Genomic DNA, 20,558 nt, shown 5'->3' with positions numbered 1-20,558 from the left:
TCCCCGCACATGGCGGAGGCGTTTTAATCACAACCGGAAGTATGGGCTGTGCGGAAACCTGCTATTTTATCCCCTCTGCGTCCCTCCCGGACGCGGAGGGCACCGGAGAAATGACAAACTCTCATTGCGCGTGCGCTTGCCTGGCCGCGCGCGAGTTCTCTGATCACGCCCCTGTTTCTGTGAGTGAAGCTGCCTCATTGGCCCGGAGTGGGCTTTCTCCCCCCCTTCTCAGCGGGAGGATAGGGACAGGGAGGGGGAGCCTCTCGTCCCTTGCGTGACGTCACGAGAGCGCGACTCCTTCCCGGTGGTTGCTCTGGCAACGCCCTCTCGGGGCTCCGAGGGGGCGGAGCCTAAGGGCACCTGAGCGGTAAGGGGTGGCGTGCAAGAGGAGGATGTCACCTGGCAGGTGAAACGGCCCTGGGTGGAGCCTGAGGGCGGGGCTCATAGGCAAAGTTGTCATTTGCTCCGCCCTACCCCAGGGATTCTGCCCTTCCCTCCCACCTGAGGGTTCGTTCCTGCCCCAGAAGACCCGGAGGAGGCTGCAAGCTTGGAAGGACAGGTCAGCAATGGCCCACCCCGGTTGGCTGTTCCCGCCTGTTTGCATAGTGTTGTGTGCAGGGGCCCAAAAGCCACCAGGAGCGCGGTGTGGGTGGGGATTTGCTGGTTTTTCCTCCAACAGGTTCTGAAGATGTTTGCTCCTGCCTTATTTTCTGTGGCTATTACATCTAATACCCCCAATTCACTGCTTGGTCTTTTTAGTGCAGGTTCGAATCCTGTGTAGCCAGTATGCAGGTATTGTAAGGGTGGGGAAGGAGAACATTTGTGATCCTCAGCATGACAGTGTTTTAGATGGGTGGTTCACCCATTGTTGGGCCTTATGCTGGCTTCATGAATGCAGTTTCACCTCTTGGCTTGTCTTGCTCACACAGCTCACAATGTAAGCCCTACTATGTAATGTTTGCATCATTTGATGTGTTGGGCTAGCTAGCACTTATACTTTGCTTCGGTTCTGTTTTCAGATTTCTGGTTGGTTCTACAATCCTAATTCCAGATTGTTCTCTGAATGTCCTATCCTGTGTTGACTCACTTTGGGTAATCTGCCTGGTGTCCAAATGAGAAAGGCAGACTATAAATCAGGGGTCCCCAAACTTTTTAAACAGGGGGCCAGTTCACTGTCCCTCAGACTGTTGGAGGGCCGGACTAAAAAAAAACTATGAACAAATTCCTATGCACAAATGATTGTAAAATGTTTGATTTCACCTTTCAGCCTTTCTGTCATGGTCTATTTTTAGAACAGTAACCAAAGTATGTCAAGTACAGGGTGGGCTCCAAATATTGTTGGGGAGGCTGTGGAATACCTTCCTCTGTAAAAAAAAAAAAAAAAGCAGAACTTTCCCAATGAAGCATTCCATCTAACCCAGGATCAGGTATCTTCCTGGGTTCTTTCCTCCCTAGCAGCCAGCGAGCGATTCGCCAGCCTGGCTGATGCCAATGGGAAGGTGAGTAGGAACAGAAAGCCTGAGAGCAACACATGGAGTAGCTGAGAGGGAAGGGTGGAGCAGGAGTTGCCACATGTAAGGTTTCCAACTCTGGGTCAGAAAATTCATGGAGACTTGGGGGTGCCATCATGTAACTGCAATCAACAGCCGTTGGGGCCGGTTCCTCCTCTCCCTCGAGCCCCCACTGCACATGAATGGAGCCATCGCCGCCATGCCTGGCGGGCCGGATAAATGCCTTCAGGGAGCCACATTTGGCCCCCGGGCCGTAGTTTGGGGACCCCTGCTATAAATGAATAAATTGCGAACAAATTCCAAAGTACAATAGTCATCCAATATCGAGTGGTGTGTGAAAGCAGCCTAAGTAATCTTGGGTGTTAGCACGTGGTGATGTGGTCACCCTGCTGACCTTTTTGCCCTATGCATGCTAACTGTGAAGCGTGTGGTTCAGTAAGTTAATGTACATGGAAGTTTTCGCCTCACCCTTAGTTGCACTTGTAGTGGGGACAAATATGTTACAGTTCATAAAGGGATAACATTCCACTGACCACTTGGACTGTTATTTGAAGTCCTACAGACTGATCACAATTACAAATAATATGTAGAATCTTGCTAGTTGGAGGAGGAGTCACACAGTTCTCCATCTGCACAATGCATTCTCTTCCATGAATTGTCAGGGATTTTCAGGGTTAGCTATAGAGATTCTTCTGAACGCATGCTGTCTGCTGACTCTTAATCACTGTATTTTTTGCGCTTTTTAAAAACCCACAGAGCAGTATATTTACCACAATAGAAAAGTCAGCCATATATCTATAGTGTCATGCCAGATATATAGAAGAGTTTGGAAGAAGAGTTTGGATTTATATCCCCCCTTTCTCTCCTGCAGGAGACTCAAAGGGGCTGACAATCTCCTTGCCCTTCCCCCCTCACAACAAACACCCTGTGAGGTGGGTGGGGTTGAGGGAGCTCCGAGAAGCTGTGACTAGCCCAAGGTCACCCAGCTGGCATGTGTGGGAGAGCACAGGCTAATCTGAATTCCCCAGATAAGCCTCCACAGCTCAGGCGGCAGAGCTGGGAATCAAACCCGGTTCCTCCAGATTAGATACACGAGCTCTTAACCTCCTACGCCACTGCTGCTCCTATAGACTATTGTCAGTATCTTTCTGCTGTTTTGAATAAACCTGGACTGGATTGGTATTGTGATATCATTGTATTATAGTAATAAAATGCAACCAGATTATTCTATGTGGACAGGTCAGTAAAGCTGTAAGGAATCCTTATGGCATTACTGTAGCACAATATTTAGTGATGCTTGGATGCATCTGCTGTCATAACTTAGGTAATAATATGCTGTCAGGTATCTCATCAGGCGTAGTATCCTTGAGGCTCCCCTGTTTGTTTGTTTTTTCCCTGAGAAGGATGATCGTGGTCATGCATTTATTTTAGTTTAAAACCTTCCAGACAATTGTCATTTCGTGTCTGTAATTTTTCTTTCAGGGAGTGTGCCGTACTGTGTTTTCCTCCGGATGGAAGCATGCTCTTTCCCACAAAAAATGGTAACCTTGAAGTATGATCATGGAAAAGGGGATAAGCTCAGTAGAAGTTTTACCCTCAAGATCCTCTCCTGCTGCTTCAGTCAGAGTGCTGGCGAAAGAACATGAAACCAAGCAAACTCAGAAAGGGAGACGGGTGGGATTTGTACTTGTACATGCCGGTAAGACTTAATGAGCATTGTGTGGTGTCTGTCAGAAACCCATCTCTGTGTTTTCATTTGCGTGTTGCACATTTGCTTGCACCACCATCCGAAGATATAAAACTATATCTGTCAAGTAACCAGTGCCTTGGGGTACCCTGGTAAAGACTGTCTCTGAGCAAGTACAAAAGGCAGAGCTCCAGTTTCTTTAGCTCCCCCTTTAGTGTGTAAGAGCAGTCTTCAGGGTATGTGTGCAATTTCAGACCCTCTCTGCTTAAATGGCAAAAATCTTTATTACTGAAGATTGAAGTAGCGCACATAAATTGAAATGGCAATCACGGTAAGAGGATTCAGATTTAAGAAAATAAAAGCAAAACAACAAACTAATTACATTGCATTACAAGGAGTAAACATATTCATTTATTTGTTTGTTTGTTTGTAATTTGACTTAGAGGCCACCGTTTCCTTGATGGGCTCAGGACAATTTGCAACAACATTCATAACAAAACTGTACAACAACGGTCAAGATCCTCACCATAAATATATATCACCTGTTGCCCCAATTAATTCTAAAATAAGAGGGGGAGAGTGAAAGGAAGCCAGTTGTGTTGGAAAACCATCAATGGCCTCAGCTGTAGGCCTGGTAGAATAGCTCTGTCTCATCGGCCTGTCTTACATCCCCTTCTTCCCGTTACACTGTTATAGAGGAAGAAGAGGCCCTCTCGCCACTACATCTGGCTAAGGGGTTTGAATCCAGAACATCAGCGACCCTGATCATAACTGTGTGTGCCATAGTCTCACAGGGACAGATGGAGGTGTTGGTAACTTATTTCTTGATTTGGAAAATCGATGTGCTGCTTCTCCAGGGACCTGCTGGAGCTTGCATACAGCTTCAACAACAACCAAATATTAAAACTCAGCCATTAAGAAACAAATCAAAACCAGTAAAACAAGCTGAGGCATAAAAACAGCATCAAGCATTCATCAAGCAGCTTAAGAGAATATTGACAAAACGTTTTTCAGGCCAGGAGCAGACCACAAAACGCCAAAATATTTACCAAGTCAGTAACTTATTCAATTTTATTATGGCCCTTGATTATGATCCTACCCATCAATAACATACTCAACAATGCTGAATAGAAATGTGTACCTGCAGTAAAGATGCATATCCTCATTTAAGTAATTTCTCTGAGATGTGGATAATTAATGAAAAGATTTAACCACTGACCGCTACAACATGCTTGCTCTCTAACCAGCATATGTTGGCATGATCAGTGCTTGGGACGCACTTGAAATGCTTCCATGGTCCCATCCCACACCTAAAATCCACTAAATTATGGGTGGGCCTTACTGTTGCTACTGATTTTATTGAATTTTAACTGTATTATTTGATTTGTCTCTCTTTTGTACTTTGTTGTTTACTGTTTGTCTTGTTTGACCTGTAAACCGCTCTGAACCCTTCGGGAGGTAGAGCAGTCAAACAAACAAACAAACAAATAACAACAACAATATAATAATAATAATAATAATAATAATAATAATAATAATAATAATAATAAACAATAAACAATAAACAATAAACAATAAACAATACTCCTGACCTCACGATTGTGGAAAAAAAGAAAGTGTGGATAGTTGATGTTGCAATTCCTGGTGACAGCAGAATTGATGAGAAGCAACTGGAAAAACTTAGACGATACGAGGATTTAAGGATTGAACTACAAAGACTCTGGCACAAACCAGTAAAGGTGGTCCCAGTGGTGATCGGCACACTGGGTGCAGTGCCTAAAGACCTTGGACGGTACTTAAAAACAATAGGCCTGACAAAATCACCATATGTCAGCTGCAAAAGGCCACCCTACTCGGCTCTGCACACATTATTCGTCGATACATCACACAGTCCTAGATGCTTGGGAAGTGTCCGACGTGTGATGTAATACAAAATCCAGCATATTGATCTTGTTTGCTGTGTATAACTGTTTTTGTATCAATATAATAATAATAATAATAATAATAATAATAATAATAATAATAATAATAATAATAATAATAGAAGACAAAAACAGCATATCATGATAAGGGACAGGCAGTCTCCCCCTCCCCGTCCTGTGCCTATGCATGGGTCTTGGTTATGTCAGGATTCTCCACTGTATAGAAAGCAACTGAATGTATAGAAAGCAACATGTTTTACTGTAATACAGTGGAAAAGTTTATGGGAGAAATTTCATATTCTCTTTAAGTACATTGTGTAGATTGACTTGACCTTATGCTAGCTGCTGTGGGCATCAGAAACACGTATTCTTGGGGGGAAAAAACAAAATAACTTGGGCATCAGCAGTGAAATCTCAGTTTAAAAACTGCCATGTGTGCGTATGACATTGCCTTATACTGAATCCGACCTTTGATCCATGATGCTCAGCGTTGCCAACACAAACTGGCAGCCGCTCTCCAGGGTACCAAACCGGGGCCTTTTACATTACCTATTGCCTTAAAAAAAAAAAACTAGAGATGCCAGGCATCGAACCTGGGACCTTCCGCATACCAAGTAGATGCTCTGCCACCGAGCCACATCCCTCTCAGATTTGTGTTGAAATGTTGATAGACGTTTGCTGAAAGGGAGCCATATTACAGCAATTGCCCCCCCCCCCCCAAATTTCCGGATGACATTTGTATTAAGACGCCCTTCACAAATGTAATGATCCCACACTTGGAGCAATTGAATGCTACAGGGATGTATGCGCTAGTAATGTGTGTGAGTGTAAGGACAACCTGATTAGCCTTGTGCCCGCGTGACCCACCTTTATGATGGGATGAGATCAGGCAGAAATATTTTCCACTCCGCTTCCTGCGCACGCAAAGCGGGTTGAATATCAAGGCATGTTGCTTTGTAGACTACTTGTATGAAACACTTGGCTTATAGCATACTGTAGCAATCACTGAACTTTGATTTCTCCCTCCCCCTAAATCTGTTTTGCTGTTAGGTGCAGGGTATCATTCGGAATCCAAAGCCAAAGAATATAAGCATGTGTGTAAACGAGCTTGTCGGAAGGTAAGACTTTAATGTTTATTGGGTGGCTTTTTACAAAAAGTTTCTTTTCCAGTTAACTGTAATTGTGATTTTTTAAAAATCTTTTTTGGGACGTGTGAACGTTACAGCATTACTTGATGAAGCATAGACTTTGAAATACAGAATTGGTAAACAGAAGAATAGCAACATTCTCTTGATATAGGTATGCATGTAACTTCTGTGGTGGTGGCTAGAAAGTCAAGTACCAACCTCGCAATGCCCTCCTAAGCTGAAAGAATTCAATGCTGCAATGTATTCTAAAGTCTTATATTACTTTATATATGGCACCAAGCTCTTAACTGTGTTAACCACATCAATATGCACAAATTATGTTGTTATTCAACTCATATATACATAATGTTAATCGGTCCTGATTAAACCAAACAAACCCAAATATAAACAATTCCCTTGCCGGGATTCAGTGAACGTAAATAATCCCTTTCATCGGGAGTCAGTAAAGTTCATGCGCTCAGTTTGTAAATCTAATGGCTGGATGTCTAGCTTCCCAAACGTGTCAACAAGCATCCAAATCAATGCAACTGCAAAGTTCCTGGGACATTTCCTTTTTGCAAACAAACACAGTGAATTAAAGTGACAGACCAGTCCTGGGTTTCTCCATTTGTATGTGTAAATCTTCAATCCAGAAGCCCTGTTTGTGCACTCACAGCTTCTATATTGGGCACTATACCGGTGAGACTTCTGGCTGCTGGTCTGTCAAACAACATGTAGAACACTTCACGCGTTAGAGGTGTTTTCGTTTTCACTTTCACATAGGACTCTGGATGTGCCAAAATTTTTGGCGTTGACTTAGCAGACCTGCTCTAGTTTTATATGTGTGTGTGTGTGTGTGTGTGTATGTACACACACACACACAAAATAAATATTCTGTACCTTTAAGACTCAAGTACTGTGAAACAGTTCCCTTAAATAGTACTTGACACACACATAGGTATTACTACCTTCACAGTGACATTTTTACTACAGAAATAATATTTATGACTTCACAGTGATATAACTCAAACAAAAAACTCTCTTTACAAGGAAATAAGAGAAGTATGCAATATACAAGGGGCTAGCTAACCCCCAGGGGTTAGCTGTAGTAAAAACATCATTGTGAAGGTAGTGAGCCTTAAAGGTACAGAATATTTTTATTTTTTTGATAACTTTCAGGTGTACCTGCCCTTTTTTCTTACACACACACACACACTCACATACACACAACACACATACACGTGTCTGCCTGCCTGCCTGCTTACCTGCCTGCCTACCTAATCTGCATGTGTATGTGTATATCCCCCCCCTCCAAATCACATCCCTAAAAATTTCCTGGAAGGGTCATTGAATAACATCTCCTCCCTTCTCATCATTCAAGGTGACTCACCTGCAGTCATAATCAGAGTTGCACTCTCTGAAGCCCATTGAAGTCAATAGACTTAGGCTCTGTGTGACTGTTTAGGACTGCACTGTCAGTGGACTTTTCTCATGCTGAAGACTGATCATGTAACAACTCTGTCTTCCAGGCAATTGAAAAACTACAAGCTGGTGCCCTCGTAACAGATGCAGTGACTGCCGCGCTGGTCGAATTAGAGGTACTTCCAGTTATTCAGAAATTTACTCTCCTGGTTGCAGTTTGCTGACCAAAAGGGTTTTTTTTTTTTGTCCTGTGTTAGGTGCAGTAGTCGGGTAAGCTGTATTAGAAATCCTCAATATTTAACAAACTAGCAGGCTCCAGAGCTATTCATTTTCTGTTTTCTTGTGACTGTTTCCTAACAATCCAGATACATTCTTTTCTGGACATAGTTGTCTGGTTGCTTTCACAGTGGATTACCTTCCAAACGTTTTCTTTTCTCTTTGACAGTTGTGCTGAAGACTTTCTTTTTAACATTTATGGGGTGTTTGTGTATTGGGGGGGGGGGTCTCTATTAATCCTGAGCTCGTCGCCTGGAAACGCATTCATTAATTTTTCTTTGGTGTTCTGGAAAACGTTCTGCTGCCCTCCTAGTCAGAAAAGCTCATTCTATTGCCCTCCCCGTTTTAAACCTTGTGCGTGAAAAGGCAAGTTTATGAAATCCAGCACGCCACAACAGAACTATTAATAGTCGTTGGTGGATCCAGACTCATCCACTGAATAGGTCAGAGCCCCGGTGCTAGTTTTGGTGAAATCTTAGCACAAAGTTTACACAGATTCATTCTGTCCAGTGGGGCTTACTCCAGGGAACAAGTTTTTAGGATTGCATGGGTAGCCAATAATTAATTGCCGAGGAAGAAATTGAGCAATCTTAAGCAACAGTACTCAGAACCCTGCTCAGATTTGTTTAATTGGTCCAGGAAAATGTGCTTTGATTGCACAGCATGATGGGAGGTGGACGTACATCCTTGACACCTTATGTAACTGTTTTGCTTATTAGCAAGACGCTTACTGAGGAAAGGGGATATATATGGAAATGTGGTCATATAGGTGGGACAGGTGACTGTTTATCTCACATGGATGGATCTGAGGGCTTGGGGAGAGACCCAGTGATCTAACAATAGGAACAGACAGAAAGTGTAAGAATGTAAGGGACTCTTTGCTGGAGCAGACCGGTGGTCCATTTAGTCCAGTATTATACCTTATATACTCGCGTATAAGTCTACTTTTTCAGCACTTTTTTTGTGCTGAATAAGCCCCCCTCGACTTATACACGAGTGAGGGTCCCACTTAATTCTTGTGTGGTTTCCCTTCTCTTCCATCTTCGCTCTCTCCTGCTTTCTTCTCTGCCTTCCCCCTTTCAGCCGCTTTCTCAGCCTCCTTCTCTGCTTCGCTCTCCTCTGCCTTCTTCTTTGCCTTCCCCCTTTCAGCTGCTTTCTCTGCCTCTGCCTTGTTCTTGGCGATGGCCAGCCCCTGGTTCTCGGCGGGTGACAGCCAGTTGACCTGGGTGATCTGGACAAGCTGTGGAATGGAGAGGTCGGTGGCAGAGACCTTGGGATTGGTGAGATGGGGGGGTCAGTGGCAGAGACCCCCAAATAGCGCCCGACCATATCTATTTTTATTTTTGAAATTATTTATTTTATTTTTGTTTTTGAAATTTACCAGTAGCTGCTGCATTTCCCACCCTAGACTCGAGTCAATAAGTTTTCCCAGTTTTTTTGTGGTAAAATTAGGTGCCTTGACTTATATTCGGGTTGACTTATACACGAGTATATATGGTATATGGAAATGTGGTCATATAGGTGGGACAGGTGACTGTCTATTTCACATGGATGGATCTGAGGGCTTGGGGAAAGACCCAGTGATCTAACAATAGGAACAGACAGAAAGTGTAAGAATGTAAGGGACTCTTTGCTGGAGCAGACCAGTGGTCCATTTAGTCCAGTATTGTAACTCACACAGTTGCAAACTGGCCCTTCTCCGGACGTCGCCTCCCGGCACTGGTGTTCAGAGGTTTACTGCCTGTGAATATGAAGATTCTCTTTAGTCACTACAGCTAGTAGCCTACCCGTCATGAATCCCGTCAAATCCCCTCAAACTCCATACCTTTTGCAGAGTTCTCTGCATCTATGGACAGAACTGGGTTTTCTTCCAATAGGAAAAAGCACAGCAGATAGAACAGAAAGAGAATTTGTCAGTTGACCCGCAACAACAGAATCCAGTGAAGAAGGCTCTCTTGGAAAAAGCGGAAGGGTGCCTCGGTCTTTTGAAAAGATTCTGCTTGTAGCTCCCGCAAATCCTGTTAAGGGGGCCCTCATCTGCCCTCAGACTCCTAAGTTTCTGTCAGGGCCGAAAACATTTCATCGCTTTTATACAGCAAATGACAAAAAGGACTTTATCTTCCCCTGGTTTAGAACATAAGAACATAAGAACCAGCCTGCTGGATCAGACCAGAGTCCATCTAGTCCAGCATTCTGCTACTCGCAGTGGCCCACCAGGTGCCTTTGGGAGCTCACATGCAGGATGTGAAAGCAATGGCCTGCTGCTGCTGCTGCTGCTGCTCCCAAGCACCTGGTCTGCTAAGGCATTTGCAATCTGAGATCAAGGAGGATCAAGATTGGTAGCCATAGATTGACTTCTCCTCCATAAATCTGTCCAAACCCTTTTTAAAGCTATCCAGGTTAGTGGCCATCACCACCTCCTGTGGCAGCATATTCCAAACACCAATCACTTGCGTTCGCGTAGAAGAAGTGTTTCCTTTTATTAGTCCCTAATTCTTCCCCAGCATTTTCAATGAATGCCCCCTGGTTCTAGTATTGTGAGAAAGAGAGAAAAATTTCTCTCTGTCAACATTTCTACCCCATGCACAATTTTATAGACTTCAATCATATCCCCCTCTCAGGCGTCTTCTCTCCAAACTAAAGAGAGAGTCCCAAAGCGCTGCCAAAGCCTCTCCCTCATAAGGGAAGGTGCTCCAATCCTTCAATCATCCTCGTTGCCCTTCTCTGCACTTTTTTTTCTATCTCTTGATATCCCTTTTTTTTTTTTTGAGGATGTGGCTGACCAGAACTGAACACACAATTTACTCAAAGTGCGGTCGCACCACTGCTTTATATATAAGGGCACTGAGCAATCCTTGCAGTTTTATTATCAACTTCTTTCCTAATTATCCCCAGCATAGAGTTTGCCTTTTTTTTCACAGCTGCCATACATTGAGTTGACATTCCCATGGAACTATCAATTAAGACGCCCAAATCCCTTTCCTGGTCTGTGACTGATAGCACTGACCCCTAACCAGCTTAAGCGTGTGTATGTGAAGTTTGGATTTTTTGCCCCTATGTGCATCACTTTACATTTTTTAAGCTACATTGAACTGCATTTGCCATTTTCTTATTGCCCACTCTACCCTGAATTTATCAAAGGAGTCCGGCTTGGAGCTCTTACATGCAATCCTTTGTGGTTCTCACCACCCTACATAATTTGGTTTATCATCCTGCAAAGAGCTTGGCGCACCACACTACCCACCCCTACTTCCAGGTCATTTATGAATGAAGTTAAAGAGCACGCTGGTCCCAAAGCAGGATCCTTGGGGGACTTTCCCCTCCGTTACATCTCTCTCCATTGTGAGAACTTCCCATTTATACCACCCTTTGTTTCCTGTTTCCTCTAACCAGTTTTTTTTTTTTAATCCATAGGAGGACTTCCCCTCTTATTCCTTCATTGCTGTTTTTTCTCAACAGTCTCTGGTGAGGGAACTTTGTCAAAAGCCTTTTGGAAATCCAAGTAGACAATGTCCACTGGATTTCCCCCTTATCCCACATGTCTGTTTACACCCTCAAAAGGAACTCCTAAGTAGAAGTTTGTAAGACAGGACTTGCCTCTCTACAAAAGCCATGCTGACTCTTCACTCAGCAGTTCTTGCTTTTCTACATGTTTAATAATTTTATCTTTAATGATAAGATTCTACTAATTTACCCAGGAACCAGATGATGTCAAACTGACTGGCCTGCTGTAATTTCCGGGTCCCCTAAGACCCTTTCTTAAAGAATTGAAAGGTGCTTGACATTGGCCCATCTTCCAGTCTTCAGGGATGGAGCCTGATTTCAGGGATAAAGGATTGCATATTAATGTAGAGAACATCAGCAATTTCATGCTTGAGCTCTTTAAGAACTCTTGGATGAAAGATGCAATCTGAGCCCAGGGGATTTGGGTAGCATTTGGATTTTATCAATGGCTGCCAGGAACTTCTTCCCTTGTCATACCACTAACCAGCTAGTTCACCAGATTCACCTCCTAAGAAGCTTGGTTCCAGGTGCAGGAATTTTTCCTCACCTCCTCTTGGGTGAAGACAGATGCAAAAGAATTCATTCAGCTTCATCTGCAATCTCCCTGTCATCTTTTAGCACTTTTACCTTTTGTTTCCTTCATCATCTACTTGGGCCTACCCGGCTTCCTAAGCTGGCTTCCCTGCTTTTTTGATGTACTTGAAAGGAACTGTTTTGTTCAAAAAACTTGTCTTGATGTTAAGCAGCCAAAATGTCGTTCCTCATAATCCTTTTTTGCCTCCCTTACAGCTAACTTGCTTCTCTTTTTGCCACCATTTGTGTTTCTCTCTGAAGTATTCTTCATCCAGTTTAAGTTGGACTTCCATTTTCTAAAAGACATCTTTTTTTTCCTAATGAATTTCCCACAACCTCCCTTGTTAACCATGGTGGCTTTCTTCTTTTGGACTGGGCGCTGCCTTTCCTATAACCCTCTGGAACCACATTTCCAGCTGAGCTTTTAAAGACTGTGTTTTTTAAATAGCCTCCAAGCACCTTGGACATTTTGACTCATCTTAATTTTTTTCCCCTTTCCAGCTTCCTCGCACTATCTCCCCTCATCTTTTGAGAATTTCCGCTTTCCTGAGAGAGGGCAAAATGTCGCCAACTACATTAAGTAGTTTGTCACTTGTTAGCATGCAGAGATATTGAGATCTGACAGCATTGTGGTGGGCTGTTCCTTATCGGCTCAACAACACTGACTTCCCGCACCAGGTCCTGGGTCCCACATAGAATTAGATCTAGGATCCACCTCTCCCCTATGGTTGGTTTCACAACCATCTTAGCCTGCTTTAAGCCACAGTCATTTTAAGCATATCCAGGAATGTTCCTCTCCTTACTACTTGACCTGGAACATTGCATTTTTTCCAGTTTATGTGGGGATAAGTTAAAATGCGCCCATTACCCGCGACATTTTTTTTGCTTTTGTTGGCCTCTCTGATTTCTTTTTCCATCCTCAGAATCCTCTTGTTGCACTTTGGTCAGGAGGCCGATAATATATTCCCTAATGTTAAACTATGCTTCACCCTGGTATTAATATCCACAGTTAGCTTCTGTAGAGGAATCAAGCTCCCCTGCATTGCTCTATTTTATGCTGACACTATATGCTCTCGCCTTTGATGTAGAGGGAGCCACCCCACCCCAATCGCCCTGTCCCTGTATCCTTCCTGTAGAGCCTGCTTAACCTGGGATAACAGCATCCCACTGGTTCTCCTCATTCCACCATGTCTCTGTGATGCCCACTATATCAATATCCTCCTTCAGAAGAGCTCTGTACTCCAGCTCCCCATTTTAAAATTCGAATGCTTCTACTATTAGCATAGAGGAACACTTGTATACTCTGTCTCTGTATCCCCTAACCTACAGGATTTATGTGTTTTGCCCTCTAGCCTTTTGTAGACACTCTCACTTATCACGCATTGCTATGCTCCCTCAAGGCTTGTATGTGGTTGATTTAGAAAAACCTCCCTCTCTGTCTGCCATCCCCAGGGACTCTGTATTTCGAACCCGAGAGTCACCTCAGCTCCCTGTCGGCTTTCCCCCAGTGATCCAGTTTAAAAAAGCTGTTCTGCCACCTTTAGCCCGTTGGCGCCAGCTAGCCTGGTTCCCTCTTTGGGTAGAGAGATGAAGCCCGTCCCTTTTAGTACAGGCCTGCCTTATCCCAAAAGGTTCCCCAGTTCCTGACCAAATCTGAAACCCTCTGCTTTTACACCCGCACCTTCTCATCCACGCATTGAGGACCCTGTATCTCCAGCTTGCCTACCCTGCGCCCTGCTTGCGGCGATCGGAACAGAGTAGCATTTGGGAGGAATGCCACCTTGGGGGTCCCTGGATTTTTTGAAAACGCTTTTTTCCTAGCAGCCTAGAATTTGGCTTCCAGAGACCTCTAGAGCTACATTTCCCAATGTCATTGGTACCAATGCTGGACCACAACTGCTGACTCCACCCCTGGCACTGTCTAACAGCCTATCTAGGCCGAAGGGCGTGACATCCCGACAACCGCCAGCACCAGGCGAGGCCAAGTCACCCATCGCGGTCATTCACAGCCTCTCACAAGCCCAACTCTCTATATTCCTAATGAGAGTCCGAGATCCCACTTCCACTGCAAGGGGCCCCCCCCACCTCCCCGAGGGGTATCCTCAGTCTTGAGGAGGATATCTGAAGCCACCAGCTAAGGAAGGGGTCCCATCTAAGGGAGCATCTTCCCCCACCTCAGACTGGCACCCTCCGTCCCCAGACTCTCGATTTCTCCATGACATCTGAAGAGATGTCACCTTGGGAGTGGGACCCGGCTGCTAGGTCCCTGAAAGCCTCGTTTGTTGCCCTCTCTGGCTCTCTCAGCTTCGCCAGGTCTGCCACCTTGGCTTCAAGAGAACGCACACGTTCCTTGAGTGCCAGGAGCTAATTGCAGTGAGGGCACACCCATGACTTCTGCCCTAGTGGCAGATAGTCATACATGTGACACAGTGCAAAATACTGGAAAGCCCCCATCCCCCATCCCCCCATCAGTGGGCTTATGCTGGAATAACTCTGCAGAGGATCACGTTGCTTGGGCTGCCCCAAAAAAACCCATTTAAAATGAGCAGCAGTGGCGTAGGAGGTTAAGAGCTCATGTATCTAATCTGGAGGAACCGGGTTTGATTCCCAGCTCTGCCGCCTGAGCTGTGGAGGCTTATCTGGGGAATTCAGATTAGCCTGTACACTCCCACACACGCCAGCTGGGTGACCTTCTTGGGCCTAGTCCACAGCTTCTATAGAGGAGCTCTCTCAGCCCACCACCTATACACTCACAGGGGGTGTTTGTTTGGCGAGGGAGGGGAAGGGCAAGGAGATTGTAAGCCCCTTTGAGTCTCTTGCAGGAGAGAAAGGGGGGATATAAATCCAAACTCCTCCTCCTCCTCCTCCTCCTCCTCCTCCTCTTCTTCTTCTTCTTCTTCTTCTTCTTCTTCTTCTTCTTCTTCTTCTTCTTCTTAATTGAACCTAGTCTTCAGCTCTGCTCTGTTTGTTGCCCTATTTCTGATAAATCCAGTGAAGTAGCCATGTTGGTCTGTTGTAGCAAAGCAAAACAAAACAAACTCTTCTTCTTCTTCTTCTTCTAAAATATCTGCTTGAGTCGAGCAGATAGAAGAGAGAAATCTTTTCTCCCCCCATCTGTTCCGCATCCCCCCCTCCCCCACGGTCTTTCGTTTCTGCTGAGTTTACACATTGCCAATTGCACAATCCCTGCTGTCCAAGAGGCATCACTTCAAAGACTCGTCAAAGAGCAGGGGTTTCCACTGATCTTTTACGAGCTAACTGACAGTTTGCTTGTGATACACCGGTGGTTCGTCCTTCATCTGCTGGGTGGAAAGAACACACGCTCCTTCTGCCAGACCGGGTGGACTTCACAGAGGCAGCCGCCGGCTACCATGGCTCCGAAGTGCAGAGAGCAGTCGCATATGTAGGAAAAACATTTTGCAGCACTTAGCTGCTCCGTCCCTTTCCATTAGCACTATTGGTACCAGGACTGCAGGTGTCGGCCAGATGGAAGCACGGTTTAAGCACATTTTCTGAAGGTTGCATGAACAGAAGGCGGAACGAGTTGTTGGGTAAAATACAGCCAGAAGAACGCTTAAACCAAACGGATAAGTTGGGCAGCTGAAATGGGAAAAAAATTAATCCAGTGAGCGGTGAGAGCCCCTCCGCAGCCAGAGTGCCAGAAATCCGCACAAAGCGTGACTCAGTGTAAAGACGTGCGTACCCTCAATCTGGTTCTTTCCAGAGAAAGTTCCTTTGGAAGAGCACGTTGTCCTCTGCGTGAGGAGTGCAGACTGTTGCGATGGTATGAGGCTCGGTGAAATGTGCTTTCCTCCTTCAGTGCCTTGGAGGAGGAGAGAAAAAGTCTTCCTGTATCTTGCCCTAAGTTCTTAAGTTCTGGGTACACCAGTAAGAACATCAGAAGAGGCCTGCTGGATCAGACCAACAGTCCATCTAGTCCAGGGGTCTGCAACCTGTGGCTCTCCAGATGTTCATGGACTACAATTCCCAGCAGCCCCTGCCAGCATGGCTTATTGGGCTGATGGGATTTGTAGTCCATGAACATCTGGAGAGCCACAGGTTGCAGACCCCTGATCTAGTCCAACATCCTGTCTCCAGTTACTCTGGAGGTCCAACGACAGGGTATAGAGACCGAGGCCTTCTCCTCATGTTGTCTCCTGGCACAGAGGTTGACTGCCTCTGAATGTGGAGGTTCCCTTTAGCCACCATGGCTAGAAGCCACTGACAGACTTGGCCTCCATAAATCTATGTAATCTCTATTTAAAGCTATATATGCCTCTGGCCATCACTATATCCTCAGGTAGCAATTCTACTCAGAGGAATATTATCTGTAGATGGCACACCGGTCAGTACCTCAGTACTCATGATGTGATTGGTACCAAGTGGCCAGATAAACTCATCACGTCCTGTATATGACGTGAGCCCTTTGGGGATCGGGCAGGATATGAATCCAAAATAAATAAAATAAAATATGCACAGTCTTCAGTAAGTGTAATTTTTCTGCGGTTCGCACTGGCAGAAGGCATAAGAATGATATGTAAACACTGCGCTAAGGAATTTGCAATTGGTAAAAAAAGCTCAAACTGAAATTTTTTAAATCTGGTCACCATGTCTGTAGACCCAGAGGTCATCTCTAATCTGGGGAACCGGGTTTGATTCCCCGCTCTGCCGCCTGAGCTGTGGAGGCTTATCTGGAGAATTCAGATTAGCCTGTACACTCCCACCACACACGCCAGCTGGGTGACCTTGGGCTAGTCACAGCTTCTCGGAGCTCTCTCAGCCCCACCCACCTCACAGGGTGTTTGTTGTGAGGGGGGAAGGGCAAGGAGATTGTCAGCCCCTTTGAGTCTCCTTACAGGAGAGAAAGGGGGGATATAAATCCAAACTCTTCTTCTCTTCTTCTTCTATCTTGGGCTGGGTGCTCCACCCCTCTTAGATGCTGTCCAGCTGCTATGTTATTTACGTAACATTTCTGTTTCCACTGTGCAATAAAACTATGACAACTTCCAAATGCATCCCAATTTTTTTAAAATACCAGCTGATTTTATATGTTAGAACTGAAGGAATTCTGATGAAGTGCACGCCATAGAAAGTCAATCTGGAGAGACTAGGTCTACTAGGGTTGAGAAGAACAGCCATGAGAAGAAGGCTCATTTAATTGAACCTAGTCAGGAGAAAGAGCCAGCGTGGTGTGGTCGAGAGTGGCAGACTCTAATCTGGAGAACAGGGCACGATTCTCCACCCTCCTCCTGAAGCCTGCTGGTACTGCGTGACCTTGGGCCAACCACAGCTGTCTCAGAACTCTCTCAGCCCGCACCGAGGCAGGCAATCACAAGCCGCCTCTGAACATGCCTTACCATGAAAACCCTTATCGGCTGTGACTTGACACACTTTCCACCGCCACCGTCGGGAGAAGCAGCTTAGAACTTTGTGCGCGCTTCGGTCACGTTGAATATTTTTAGTTGCTTTGGCGGTTTTTGGTTCCAGCACAGTGGGCCGGGACAGAAACAGCAGAGGGCTTTACCAACCAACGAACAGAAGAGGAAAAAATAGAGCCTGTTGCTTTTTCAATAGTTCATCACTCAGCTTGTCACTCCAACTTCAGTCTCCTGATCTAATTGGCAGACTGTGGAGAGGAGTTGGCCCTTGGCAAGGTATGTGGGTGGGCGAGCGAGCCAGATTCTTGAGCGGTTTCAGATTCTTGAGCGGTTTCAGCCTTGGCACGTGGGTGTCAAGTCCCATCTGCTGTCAAGTCCCATCTGCTGTACCATCTGCTGTTGAGTTCTCCGAGAGTCTGGGACTGGCTTAGCTGTCTTCCCAAACAGATAGTTCAACGGTGGCCCTTAGCTGTGTCCTCAAAGTCTATGAACATCTGGGGCGCCAGAGTTGGACACCCCAGGGTTAGGAGATCAGTCATGTCGCCATAATTAGAGGTTCTTTTTCTTTCTCATCTCCCCTTCTCTGATTTCGTGCTGCAAATAACAAGAGATTCCTTCCCACTTCCTGTTAGAGGATCTGCGTTAAACAGTTTTAAAGGCTTTGCTGTGCAAACTGTCTAGTGGCCGAGTACTGCAGGATTTAACTGCGATGAACAACCTTTAATTCTCATAGTACAAAAGAGTCAGGGAATTGAGTTTGATTCTTTTAACTATCAACATGCAAACCAGGCGAAGCACCTTTTATTGGACTAAGCAAACGTTACTACTTTTATTGAGCAAGGCAGAAAAAAAACATAGACGTGAAAATTACTGTAAAGATAAATTACTGTATTACTGGGCCACTGCGAGTAGCAGAGTGCTGGACTGGATGGACTCTGGTCTGATCCAGCAGGCTAGTTCTTATGTTCTTATAAATGCTACATTTTTCAAAGTTTCTAGCATTGTTTAATCCAGTGGTTCTCGATCTTTTTTCACTCGCCTGCCCCTTGGGAACCCATTTCTCTAAAATTTTACCTACATATTATTTATTTATTTATTATTTTTATATACCGCCCAATCCCCGCAGGGCTCTGGGCGGTTTACAACAAAATTAAATCATGATATAACTAAACACAGTCAAAACTAAACAATTAATTTTCAACACAAATAAGTTAATAAACCCCCTTAGTTTAAAAACAGCGGTTAATACAAATTTAAAATAAAAAAACGAAGGCGCCTAGTGCAACCCATATTTAAACCCTCCCTAAACGGGAAGACTGCTGACTCCCTCAATAGAAGATGTAAATAGAAGTGAGAACAGATGTGAGAACAGATGGGGGCACCATTCAACGGCTGGTTACTCCAAAGGCCCGGTGGAACAACTCAGTCTTACAGGCCCTGCGGAACTCACCAAGGTCCCACAGGGCCCGGACAGCTGGAGGAAGTGTGTTCCACCAGGCTGGGGCCAGGGCCGTAAAGGCCCTGGTCCATGTGGAGGCCAGCCGTATCATTGAGGGGCCGGGAACCACCAGCAAATTGGCCTCTGCTGAGCGCTGAGGCCGAGTGGGGACATATGCAAACTCATTATGTAGTTTTTTTCACCCAGGGTTACGCATACCCCAGGTTGGGAACCACTGGTTTAATCATATTTGAGCAAGTGATAATTTTAAATGCAAACCAGGTTTCCGCTTTTTGACTCACTGTTTTTCGGGATTATCAAAAAGCCCCAAGTTATCCAAGGCAGTATTCTTCTGAGACTTCCATTCAAAGAAATCTGATTTGCTTTTCAGATTTCAGAAACCTTTAATAGGCATTAGAAAACCCCCCAAAACAGTTAAAACTAAATAAAACTAAATGAAGTTACAGTTAAAAGAACATTATTACAAGGCGTGCAAAACACACATTAAGAATGTGGCTACAGCTTCGGATATTTCTACCTCAGAATTATTCAGTAACTTAATCAATTTTATTTTGTCTGGAAGAGATGCAAATCCTGTAGGAAATAATTCAACCAGGTCAGATCTAAGATTATTATGTTTAGGGCAGTGAAGCAAGACATGAGCAAGGGAGTCTGGTATATGGAGACAGAACAGGCAGCGTTGCTCAAGATGAGCAATATTAGAAAAACGACCTTGGAGGAAAGCTGAGGGAAAGGAGTTACATCTTGCTCCGGTCATAACCCATCTAAGTTTATAATTTACCAATTGGTCTAGGTAAGTAGCAGGGTTGAATTTCTGGGGAGTAATTCCAAAAAATAATGGAAGAGCGCTTTGTTTTCCTTAAAAGAAATTGGTATTCCTGTTCAAACAGTCTAGCTTTTAGTTGGTGAAATAACTCAGTAAGCATTAGTAAAGACTCCCAGGTAAAACCCAGAGAAAGGACTTTGGCTTCAACCAGTTCGAGCGCTGAAGCTCCCAGATTGCTAGCTGAGTTAAACTACACGAGTCTGTATGAAAACAAAGGCGCACCCAAAATTTGAAGGTTGCCACCCATGCCCTTGATTCCAACAGGTGTTGCCCCGATTCTAAACATAAAACTGCGTATGGGACGCAACGGGGGACACCAAAGATCTTTTATAGGCAGTTAGATTGAATCCGTTCCATAGTTGGCTTCCAGGCATGGATCCAAGTTGGGACAATTTGCTTGTCATAGGAGTGCATATTTATGGAAAATAGCTATCTTATCTTTCTCCGAATCTGCGTGATCATAATCATGTGGTTATTATCTAGATAACTGATTGGATCATAACTAAATACCAGGCAGTCGACACAAGTGCAAATAAGCTAATCAGCCTGTGCGTACGAGTTACATCTGATGTAACAAAATAAGGCCAGTCTCAACTCTTCACCTCTATTAAAAAGCCATCTAAATTTTCTGCAACTGTTTCAGTGAACTGTCTAAGATGAAAACAACTTCAAGCAAACAAGGTTCACTGACAGTTGAAAAGTGTTTGAACTCTCCGGTAGGCTTACAAACTCGGCAAGGATAGCGTAATGATAACACAGCTGCTGCCGTAAGAGTGCTTGAGAAGGACCTGGGAATCGATAAACGTGACTTGGGAAGTGATGCCAGGCAGACCTATCATCAAATGTTGCGGGGGGGGGGGGGGGACATTTGCG

General features: G+C 44.8%; 1 protein-coding gene across 1 annotated transcript in view; it reads left to right on the top strand.

The window, feature by feature from the left end:
- Positions 1 to 267: 267 nt before the first annotated feature.
- Positions 268 to 20,558, top strand: part of TASP1 (taspase 1) — a 66,687-nt gene continuing 46,396 nt past the window's right edge. The window contains exons 1-4 of the mRNA XM_048506361.1: positions 268 to 559; positions 2,994 to 3,210; positions 6,171 to 6,238; positions 7,777 to 7,845. Of these exons, the coding sequence (XP_048362318.1) occupies positions 3,066 to 3,210; positions 6,171 to 6,238; positions 7,777 to 7,845 (282 nt within the window). The 5' untranslated portion in view covers positions 268 to 559; positions 2,994 to 3,065. The remainder of the gene's footprint in view (positions 560 to 2,993; positions 3,211 to 6,170; positions 6,239 to 7,776; positions 7,846 to 20,558) is intronic.

This window comes from Sphaerodactylus townsendi, linkage group LG01 (assembly GCF_021028975.2).
Source record: "Sphaerodactylus townsendi isolate TG3544 linkage group LG01, MPM_Stown_v2.3, whole genome shotgun sequence".
Classification (NCBI taxonomy): domain Eukaryota; kingdom Metazoa; phylum Chordata; class Lepidosauria; order Squamata; family Sphaerodactylidae; genus Sphaerodactylus; species Sphaerodactylus townsendi.
Note: the sequence above shows the minus strand (reverse complement) of the source record. Positions and strands in the feature narration are given on the sequence as shown.